This window comes from Lontra canadensis, unplaced genomic scaffold (assembly GCF_010015895.1).
Source record: "Lontra canadensis isolate GAN:19392208 unplaced genomic scaffold, GSC_riverotter_1.0 scaffold59, whole genome shotgun sequence".
Lineage (NCBI taxonomy): Eukaryota > Metazoa > Chordata > Mammalia > Carnivora > Mustelidae > Lontra > Lontra canadensis.
The window spans coordinates 6,659,417-6,670,327 of record NW_022631053.1 but is presented as its reverse complement, the minus strand read 5'-3'; the positions used below and the strand labels follow the sequence as shown (position 1 = coordinate 6,670,327).

Genomic DNA, 10,911 nt, shown 5'->3' with positions numbered 1-10,911 from the left:
TATGACTGTTAAGGTTCAAATAGCTTCAGTATCTATTTTTTTAAAAGATTTTATTTATTTATTTGACAGACAGAGAGATCACAAGATCACAAGTAGGCAGAGAGGCAGGCAGAGAGAGAGGGAGGAAGCAGGCTCCCTGCTGAGCAGAGAGCCCGATGCGATGCGGGGCTCAATGCGGGGCTCAATCCCAGGGCCCTGGGATCATGACCTGAGCCTAAGGCAGAGGCTTTAACCCACTGAGACACCCAGGTGCCCCAGCTTCAGTATCTATTGAATCAGTTCCCTCTTTTCCCTTGTCACTCTCTCAGCGGAACCCCCTTTCAGCACCCCCATCTCTTGCCGCAGCAGCTGCAGTACTGTAGCTAATCATACTTATTGAGAACTTACTATGTGCTAGGCACGCTTCTAAGCACCGACTCCTCGGCACAACACCGGAAGTCGAGATCCCTGCTGTGCACATTTTACAGATGAGGTTGCTAAGGCACAGCAAGGGGAAGGACTTGTCTGAATGAGCTCGCTTCTAGTCTTTTCATGCGCAGCTGGTCCTCATGCTATTACCCTGGCCACATTTCTAGAACAGAGCTCTTACTTCCCTCCCCTTAGCAGAGCACAATGGCCCTTTATGTTCAGAATATTTCAAACTTCAAAATCCACTATTCCACCCACAGGCCACAAACTATTTTACAGTTTCCCCAAATCTGCCATGTTATTTCTTCCCCCTGGGCTGCACACGTGCCATTCCCATCACCTGGAGTGTTAGCCCAGCCCAGCCAGCACTAAAGTCATCTGTGGCAGGGTACTCTGAACCAGGGGGCTCACTCTCTTCTCTGACTGCATCACCGGCTCCCGAAGACGGGCTGAGTGAATGAGCTTATCACATGAAAATTACTTCTCATTCAAAAACACACTTCCGAGGGACCTCTGGGTGGCTCAGTTGGTTAAGCATTTGCCTTCAGCTCAGGTCATGATCCCAGGGTCTGGGGATGGAGCCCGCATAAAAAATACACTTCCAAGATTCAAATTTAAGAAGCCATGGATGGAGTCTGGGTTTTTTGTTGGTTTGTTTGTTTCTTTGAGAAGCTCCCAGACTATTCTGAAGTGAAGCAAGTGTGGTTCACACAGCTTTATATGACTCCCCGGGCAATTCATCTTGTCCTGCCTGGACTTCTTATAACGATCACCTTTATCATTATTTAGTGCTTACCCCATTTGCTGCCTTCACCTATTCCACAATGTTCATTAAGGGGTACTAGGTGCCAGGCACCCTTCTAGGTGTCTGTGTGAATGAAAATGGCACAGTCCTTATTCACAGAGTTTACATTCTAGAAGGTTGTGGTAGGCAGAATAATGCCTCCCTAAGATATCCATGTCCTAATCTCCAAGATTTGTGAATATGTTGCTGTAATGGTAAAAGAAATTTTGCTGATGTGATTAAGGTAAGGAAGTGGCAAAATTAGCTTGGATTATCTGGGTTCTTTTTTTTTTAAGATTTTATTTGTTTGTTTGTTTGTTTGTTTGTTTATATGAGAGAGACTGCACTTGGCCGGGTGGGGCAGGGAGAGAGGATCTCAAGCACAGAGCCCCATTCGGGATTTAATCTCAAGACCCTGACCTGAGATCATGACCTGAGCGGAAACCAAGGGTCTGACGCTTAACCAGCTGAGCCACCCAGGTGCCCCAGATCATCCAGATTCTTAGTCACAAGTGTCCTTAGGAGGAAAGTGGGAGGGAGCAGAGTCATCAGTGGAGAAGGTGTGACAACAGTAGCTGAGGTCAGGGTAATGTGATTGTCAGCTTTGAAGATGAAGGAGGAGGGCCATGAGTCAAGGAATGAGGTGGTTATAGAAACTGGAAAAGCAAAAGAAGCTGATTCTCCCCTCCAGCCTCCAGAAACAGGGCAGCCCTACCATCTCCTTGGTTTTAACCCAATGAGACCTACTGTTGGACTCCTCACCTGCACAACTGTGGGAGAATAAATATTTGTTGCTTCAAGCCATTAGATTTGTCATGATTTGTTAGAGCCACAAAAGGAAACTAATAGGGATACTGGCTACTTATTTTGTGCAGGGATGTGATGATGGGCCTCCCCAACCAGATTATATGTGCTTGAAGGCTCTGTGTTGTCTTCGACTTTCCCTCCCAGCTCCCAGGAGGAAGCGGGCTCACAGGGGAAGCTCAATATACTCCTGTATAGATTCTGAGAGTGGGAGTGATGTTTGGTAGGGATTTGGGGTGGGAGTGAAGCTTATGGCGGTGAAAGGAAGGGGAAGCTGTCAGCGCCCGTCAAGTGTTTGAGGTTAAGAGGTGATGGTCACAGTGCAGGGGTTCTCAAATGTCAGTGTGGAGAATCCTCTGAGATGCGCACAACGTCTGGGGGAGGGCACCTGGTTGAAAGGGACAGGGTGGAGGGAATCCTATTCACTGTGTACTTGCATGTTTCTCAATTTTTACATCTTAATTTTTAAAGAGAAATTTAAATTTGAAAAGAGAATTGTGATCAGAGAGAAAAAATTTGAAGTCCTCGCCGCTCCTGACTTGTGTAAATGTAGATTTCCGGGCCTCGCCCAGCCCCTAATGTCTCGACAGGGTAAGTCTGAGGATGAGGCCGGGAACGTGACTTTTTTTTTCCCAGGCACCCCCAAACAACCGGGCGGCCCCAGCACCTCACTTGGAGAAGCTCCGGCCGCGCCGCGCGGGTTCCGGGCGCGGGCGGCCTCCGGCCGGGGAGGGCGCTGTGCCCGCGGCGCGGGGGGCGGGCCGGGGGCGGAGCGCGGGGCGGCCGGCGGCTCCCGGCTCCCGGCTCACCGCCCCGGCTCTGGCCCTGCACCTGTGACTGTCGCGGCGCTCGCCCTCCCCGTCCCGCGCCCGCAGCCCCATGGCCCCGTCCCGCCTGCAGCTCGGCCTCCGCGCCGCCTACTCCGGCCTCAGCTCCGCGGCCGGCTTCTCCATCTTCCTTGTTTGGACCGTGGTGTACAGACAGCCGGGGACGGCGGCCATGGGGGGGCTCGCAGGTACCCTGGGGCGCGCGGGGGTTGGCATGGGCGGGGAGGGCGCGGGGTCCCGGCTACGGGCGCGCGGCGGCGGGAGGCGCTGTCGGCTGCTCCGGGAGGCTCCTCGCGGGCGGCGCTTCCCCGGGGACCGGGGCGGGGGAGGCTGTTTATCCAAAAGCGTCCGTGGGAAGCGCAGGCCCCGCGCGGGCCCGGGCGCCTGCAGGAGAGGATGCCCTCCCGCCCCCCGCCGCCACTGCCGTTGGCACCAGCCTGCCGCGCCGCCGGCCCAGCCGCCCGGTGACAGCGTCCTCCCTGCGTGCCCGCCGGCCTGCCACCCTCCGCTCGCGCCCCTTCCCTGGGGGCTGGGTGAGGCAGAGGAGGAGTAAGCCGAGAGGGCCGGGGAGGTCCTGGGGAAGCCCATCTTCTCCCGCCAGCGCGGACCCCACCTCCAGCAGAGCCCTCAGCCGAGTCCAGGGAGTGGGGACCGCGCGAGGGAATCGGGCAGAAAGTGGACATTTTCTCCCCATCACGGTGTCTCTGCCACCCCTCCGCTGTGGCTCCTCCGCCAAGGTCTGCCGAAGCCTGTGCTGGTGCCTTTTCTGGACTTTAAAGAGCAGAGGGGAGGCGAGTGCTAGAGGGAGAGCGTCAGGATGCTGCTGGAGACAGGATCCTCACCAATGCTGTGTCTTCACTGTGCACCAGCGGACACCCAGTGAACCTCTCTGGGTTGCAGAATCCGTGTGAAGACAAAACATATTACTCCTACTCACCAACATTTTTTTCTGAGTACTTTCCGTGTGTCAGTCACCGTGTTAAGCAGTGTTTCCATCATCTTGTTTCATCTTTATGTTAGTCCTATGCAGTGGGCATTATTATTGTGCCCATTTCACAGACAAGGCTTGAACTGAGGCTAAGAGTAAATAAATAGCTTGCCCGGGGCTACACAGCTACATGAAACAGTGTGTGGGGGGAAGAACTTTGGGGATAAAAGTACGTGTAATGATATTACGTTTACGTATGGTGATCTTATTCCATTCCTAAAATCCTCTGCCCCAGAGAGCTGTAGGTGTACTCACTGAAAGAAACTAGACTTAGTCGTTGCCACCAAGCCTACTGAGGGCTGTCCCTGGGTAGAGAAGGAACGGGAGGTGGGATTTCTGCCTTAATAGAGGGGCATACAGAGCTGCAGCTTGAGCAATGCCCCATAGAGTCCTTGGGGGGCACCCTGGCTGGGCTGCTCTCAGGCCTGCCTAGATCCCCCCCACCCCCCACCCGTGGGTTCCTGCCCTCCCTGGAGGCAGCCAGCCCAGCATTGCTCAGTTCTCTACAGACCCCTGGCTCCCCTCTCCCCCCGTCCAGCTGCTCTGTTCCTCAAGGTTCTATCCTTGCAGTTTTGTGTGTTTGCTCCTGGGAAGGAGGTGTCTTCCAGCGAGGGCCTGTGGCCACAGTGATACCTGAGATGGAGGGGCTGGTGGGGTCGGAGGAGGGAGGGCTGTCCCTGGGATCCGAGCTGGTGCTGTTACAGTCTGGTCCAGAGGAGCTGAGCCCGGTGGAGCTGAGTGGAGCTGAGGCCTCCTGGGCCTCAGTTTCCTCATCTGTAAGAAGTGGGAGGAGACACCACTGAAAGAGGTGATCTTGGGGACCCCCTCCAGGGACAGTTTAGAATGATCTGCAGCGATCATCCCACAGCTGCCTCTCAGGAGGCTGTGGAAGAGGCCCTGTAACTTGGGCTCCAGGGAGTGTGGGCTTTCCCTCTGACCTGAACCCTGCCCTCTCTCCCTCCCCGAAGGCTTCCCTCAGCCTCTGAGGCAGGCCAGCTGTGCAGCTGCCTGCAGGGAGAGAAGCACGGGCAGCAGCAGCTGGAGCAGGGCCTGGCGCCTCCCAGGCAGTCTGGGCTTGTGGACGACAGGGAGGTGGCAAAGGGTGAGCCATGCCGCTTGGCAGTGGTGGGTCTTCGGGCAGGCAGAGGGCTGGCCAGGTCAGAGCCACCAGCCCTCCCTACCTCGAGTGGGTTCTGAGAAAGTCTGTAGCCAGTCAGCCTTCTTCCTCTTTTGCGGGGAAGCATCAGCAGATTTACGGACTTGTGAGCACCCCACTTCTGACTCGGCATTTTCTAGCCCAGAAACTGCTGAGTCACCAGAGGGCAGCCCCATCAGGCTCCTTCTCCCCTGCATACCAGGCTGATGGGGGTGCTGGTTTCTAAGGGAGTATCAGCCCTGGGGCCCCAGGGGCCATGGGCGGAGATGCACTGTCTCCCATCCTGGCGGGTGTCTGGCAAGAAGCGGCTTGGAGGAAAGGCAGTTGCAGAGAAAATGGTTTTGCCCTGGGAATCCTGGGGAAACACAGACTCTCGTTCCAGGTCTAATAGACCAAGGAAAGGGGAAAAGAATTGAAAAAGTTGCCCCAGGAGTCTAAATGGCTTTGTGTTCTTCCCACATGACCCTGGGAGTGAGAGGAGCCCTGGGGCTCGGGGCCTGGCTTTTCCCCAGGCTGGCGTAGAGGGCAGAGGTGCATGAACAGACTGGGGCCCTGGCCCCAGGGTCCCACCTGTCTGAGTTTCTCTGTGGGCCCCTCTGTCCTCCTCCCAGCTCCTGATCTCCATCCCAGGCCCTGGTGGTACTCTCACTGGCCAGCTCTGACCCTTCCTTGCCCTTGGTCTGCCAGCTGTGAGCCCCCAGTGGAGCAAGGGCTCTGCTCATTGAAGTGGTGCGGTGGGGTGGGGGGCGAGGGTGAGTATGCAGCTGGGTGGGCCTGGGGAACTGACCATCCTGCCCAGAGTGTCCTCAGGAAGAGAGTAAAACTGAGAGACAATTGCTTCCTGCCTGAGGTGTGGGAGGGGACCAGTCGGGGGTCCTGCTCCCTCACTGCCCACCTTGGGGGAGCTCCCTGGTCCAAGGACAGCGGTGGGAGCCTGGGTGTGTAAGAATAAACCTACTGGCAGAAGTGGCTTGTGTTTATCTGGAGGCAAGGCCTATGCGCAGGGGAAGTGAGAGGTGGTTAAGGTTGGGCCTGCTTATTAACAAAGAACTAGTACGTGGGACACCCAAAATGGCCATCTTCCTTTTCCTAACCCTTTTTGGCATGTGGGTGTATGGCGGTGTGGGGGGGGTGTCTGGGGACACTCCTGCAGCCGGCCAGTGGACCAACACATGGCATTTCCACAGGCCCCCATTTCAGCATTTCCTAACCCAGAAATTGCTGAGTCACAGAGGAATTACTCTGCCCTCCTTATTTTTCTCCTAAGCTGGCTCCAGGATCTTCGGGTGGTGGAGGATCTCCGAGCTCATCCTGTCCAGCCCCTCCATGCCACTCCAGGTCCTCCATGGAGTACTGAGCAGACAGAGGGCGGGTGGCGCTGTCCCAGACAAATGCCCATCTGACTGTCCTGGGATGCACTCAGGAACAACATGCCTTCTTCCTGGGGCCCTTTAAGGACTCACACACCATCCCCAGATGAACACTTAGGATGCACGTGAGAGGTCTGGGAAATGCTTCTGGGCACCTGCTCTAGATCGTGTAAGGTGTAAGCGGAAAAGCCGGGAGATCATATTTCTGCCCACCTCCGGCCTGCTCTGGCTTCCTGTCTGGGCGGGGATGGAAAGACACTTGTTCCCAGTTCACCCTGATCTCAGGAGTGGCGGGACCCATGTTGCAGGCCCCAGGCCCCCCACAGAAGGAGGGGCAGAACTGGGAGAACGTGGGTCAAACAGGGTGGGACAGGAGGTGGGGGTTGGGCGGCTGGCAGGGCTGAGCCCTCACTAGGGTGGGAATGGCTGAGTTTCCAGGCTGACAGGACCTTTGGGCTCACCCATTTTCTAGATGGGGAAACGCCAAGGCTCTGAGAGGTCACAAGCAGCACAGCAGTGCCAGGCCCCAGACTTCCTGGCTCACAGTCCCGTGGCTTTGTGTCCCACGCCAGGCTGCCCAAATTGTGACAGCTGCCCAGCTGATAACCAGAGCCTAGTTCTGTGACCATGCCCTCCACCCCTGCCAGCCTCTTTTCCCTCCTAACTTCAAAAAGAGAGAGAGAGAGAAATATCTTGGGCATATAAAAAAGGTTAGAGGATTTCATGAACTCCCTTATACTTAGCACTCAGTCTAAGAAATAAAATATTACAGACCCAGTCAAATCACGCTCCTGCCCGCTTCTCTCATCCACTTCCCGTCCTTCTGGCCCTTGCTCAAGAGAACCACTTTCCCCAACCAGATGCCCGCCCTTCCGACACCCAGATGCTCCTCTGCCTGTAGGGTGTGCAGCTGGCTGCCTGCTGGAAACGTCTCCCGGTGGCTCTGCCTCTTTCCTCATTCCTTCCTCGCAGGGACCTGTGGCCCTGCTGTGGGCACTTGCCAGTGCGACATAGTTGTCCCACTCCTGGGGCTGTGCCGGCAGGCACAGCCTGGCACTGAGGGTACTCATTGTATCTGCTGAGTAGCAGCTGGCATCTGGGGAAGTGCCCGGCCAGGCCCAGAGGGCAGGCCCTGGAGAGGCTGGGGGCATCTGGCCTGCCCTCTCAGCAAACCAGAGGGAGTGACAGGGTCAAGAGCAAGAGGGCCACTTGGGTGCTGGGTGGCCTTGGGGGTCTCACTACTGGGCCTCTTCACTCTGCAGGAGCAATCCACAGAGTTCTGAAAGGGCCCCATAGGCCTCAAGCCCAGCCATAGGCCTTGGAGGGGTGGGAGGGCCCTCGATAGGTGGTAGCAGGTTCTGGAAAGCAGGCCTGACTGCAGTGATTCCCAAACCTTCTGATGTCCGGACCTCTTCACATGCTTGAAAAGTAGTAACACCCCAAAGAAATCTTGTTTGTGGGTTATATGTCTCGATGCATACCATACCAGAAATTAGGACACATTTGCAAGCATTTATTTTTTTAATCTAAACATTTCAGTTGTTGTTTATTGTCATCAAATATCCAGTGTCCTAATTTTTCTGCTTGTTTCATAATGTTTTTAAAAAAATTTTTTAAATTTAAATTCCATTAATTAACATATAATATATTATTTATTTCAGGGTTAGAGGTATGTGAGTCATCAGTTTTCTATAATACCCAGTGCTCATTACAAGCATTTTAAAGTAATATGAAAAATAACATTGTGTTAGCATAAATAATATATTTATGTAAGAAATAGTCAATTTTTTTATACTTTTTTTTTTAAGGCATTTTATTTATTTATTTGACAGACAGAGATCACAAGTAGGCAGAGAGGCAGACAGAGAGAGAAGAGGAAGCAGGCTTCCCGCTGAGCAGAGAGCCCAATGCGGGGCTCAATCCCAGGACCCTGCGACCATGACCCGAGCCGAAGGCAGAGGCTTTAACCCGCTGAGCCGCCCAGGCGCCCCAGTCATGTTTTTTTAAAACAAAAAAATGAGGGGGAAAGAATGGCATGGTTTCCTATCTTTGCAAATCACTTTAACATCTGGCTTAACAGGAGGCGGTAGATTCTCTTATCTACTTTTGCATTCAAGTTGGTGATGCCAGAGGCCTTGTAGCCTCCAGAACATTCCACTCAGGGGTCAGAAAGCAATGAAAGTGAAAAGCCAGCATTACCTTAGTAATACTATGCAAACAGCACTGGCCTCTGGGGCCAAAGGGTCCTGGGAGGTCCTTGGGGTCCCCAGGCTGGAGGCCGGGTGAGGAGGCAGGGGAAGGGCGGCTCCCTTGGCTGATGGGTCTGTCCCCGCAGGTGTGCTGGCGCTGTGGGTGCTGGTGACGCATGTGATGTACATGCAGGATTACTGGAGGACCTGGCTCAAGGGACTGCGTGGCTTCTTCTTCGTGGGCGTCCTCTTCTCGGCAGTGTCCGTTGCCACCTTCTGCACCTTCCTTGTGCTGGCTGTCACCCGACACCAGAGTGAGGGCGGTCAGGGAGGGAAGGGCGTGGGAGGGCCCATGGGGGACTTAGGAGGATTCTGGTCCTGGTTCCAAAGCTTACGTCCGGGGAGCTTGGGCAGCCCACTTAACCTGCCCATGCCTGGGTTTTCTCAGTGAGGGGAAAGCAGTACCTAGACGACCCCCCACCTCGGGGTGGAAGGATTCACTGAAATGCGTGGGAGGTGTTGAGCTGGGTGGGCTCTGCAGGTCGGCAGCCCAGCCGGCAGTTTTTATTAGCTCTAGGGGTTGGTCCTTCTGCCCAGCTCTGGGATGGGAGCGCCCCCTGGTGGCTGCGGCCAGCAAGTAAGCTAAGGCCCTTCCTGCCCCTAAGAAGTCTAAAGCTTCCAGCAGGGTGCAAGTGGCCCAGGGTCAGTGTAGAAGGTCAGAGTAGGTGATACAGAGCCGGGATTGGCCAGCTCTGACCTTCCCTCAGCCCCACGGCCTCCTGCCTGCAAACCCCAAATGCTCTAGAAGTGCTTATCACATTCCACCTCTCCTGGTGGGGAGGGGTGGCCCTGGGCTTGTGGCATGGTGGCTGGGGTCCAGGGCAAAGCCCTCTCAAGTCACTGTGGGGTTCCTCTCCCCTGCAGGCCTCACGGACCCCAACAGCTACTACCTCTCCTGTGTCTGGAGCTTCATTTCCTTCAAGTGGGCCTTCCTGCTCAGCCTTTACGCCCACCGCTACCGGGCTGACTTTGCCGACATCAGCATCCTCAGCGATTTCTGACCCACGGGGTGAGGCTTCTATACCCTGGGAGTCCTCAGGACCTGGACTCAGCCTCTGAGACACTGGGCAGGCCTGCCGCACCCCCTGGACACCCTGGATCTGCGGCAGAAGAAACACTGCAAGAGGACCGCGGTCTCCTAGGAAGCTGTCCTGTCCCCTTTGTGGGACACCTGGGTGTGGTGGAAAGGGGTCCTTCCTGCCATGTTGCTCCTCATCCGCCTGGCTGGAGGGCAGCTTTAGACCTTTTCAGATGGATCTATTTTCTTAACACTCAGTGAGGAATCTTTGTAAGCAGGGCCAGGGCAGTGAGTCGAGGGGTAGGGCAGTGAGCCTTGACCTCTGCCTTGGGGCACTCTCCCTCAGGCCAGGCTGAGAACCTGGGAGTCAAGTCAAGTAAGGGGTCTCTACAGGAGATCTCCCAACCCCAACCCCCCATCCTGTTGTCTTTTGAGAGTCAGGTAGCCTAACCCCTCAGTCCCAGGGATGGTAACACTTGGCTCTCTTTTCCCAAGGCCTGGGGACCTAAGTGGAGAGTTGAATGTCCCTCTCCTGGCCCAGGGCTGGTGTCCCATGAGTGTGCTGGAGGCAGTCATCTCCTTCACCACACCACACACCCCAAAGCAGGACTCCCTGAACAAGGCCAGACTAGGTGTCTGGGGAAGGTGCCCTGACCCAAGAAGGGCTCCGGGTAAGGGGGCAGCATGGCACAGGCTGGAGGGAGCCCCGCAGATCTGTGCCCATGCACCCACAGCCCTGTATTTCCATCACTTCTCACGTGCGTCACCCCTGGCCACGAGATAGTCCTCTACTCCCCCACTCACGGCCCTTTGCCTAGAGCTCTCGTCTTTGAAAATCTCCCTTCTGAAGGACAAAATCTGCTTTTCTGCCTATACACGGGCACAAGGGCTCACTAACTCAGGAGGGAACTATTGTTACATACCCCTTTTTATGTTAGGTTGCCATTTTGCACGGTCTGCCCTTTTCCCCCGATATGTCCTGCCCTTCAGCTCTTTTGCCTTATCTGTGTCACTGTCACTTTAGCAGAAATACAGCGGCCATTTGTACCCAACAGCCTCTGGTGGTTTCTTGTGGTGTACTCTTTTGGGGAGTTGGGGTGGGGTAGGGCGGGTGCTGTGGGAGTGGCCAGCGGGAAGGGTGGTGGTGGCCAGTCTCGAGGTGTCTCAGGAGACCGTCTCCTTAGCTCACCTTGTGCCCTGGAAGGCAGAGGGGGCATCACTGACTAGGGCTGGAGGCCCTCTCGGCATAGGAGAGCCCAGCAGCCTGACTCTCAGGCCGTGCCGGGCAGAGCAACGGTGCTCAGAGG

At 55.5% G+C, this 10,911-nt stretch overlaps 1 protein-coding gene across 2 annotated transcripts; it reads left to right on the top strand.

Moving 5' to 3' along the window:
- Positions 1-2,789: 2,789 nt before the first annotated feature.
- SLC48A1 (solute carrier family 48 member 1) lies at positions 2,790-10,014 on the top strand. 2 transcript variants are annotated; one of them, XM_032876948.1, is made up of 4 exons: positions 2,943-3,011; positions 6,235-6,469; positions 8,673-8,840; positions 9,451-10,014. In XM_032876948.1, exons 2-4 carry the CDS (start codon positions 6,457-6,459, stop codon positions 9,585-9,587), a joined length of 318 nt encoding a protein of 105 aa, XP_032732839.1. In that variant the 5' UTR covers positions 2,943-3,011; positions 6,235-6,456; the 3' UTR covers positions 9,588-10,014. The 2 variants fall into 2 exon arrangements, with proteins under 2 accessions (XP_032732838.1, XP_032732839.1); XM_032876947.1 differs by lacking the exon at positions 6,235-6,469 and having other exon boundaries at positions 2,790-3,011.
- The last annotated feature ends 897 nt before the right edge of the window (positions 10,015-10,911 follow it).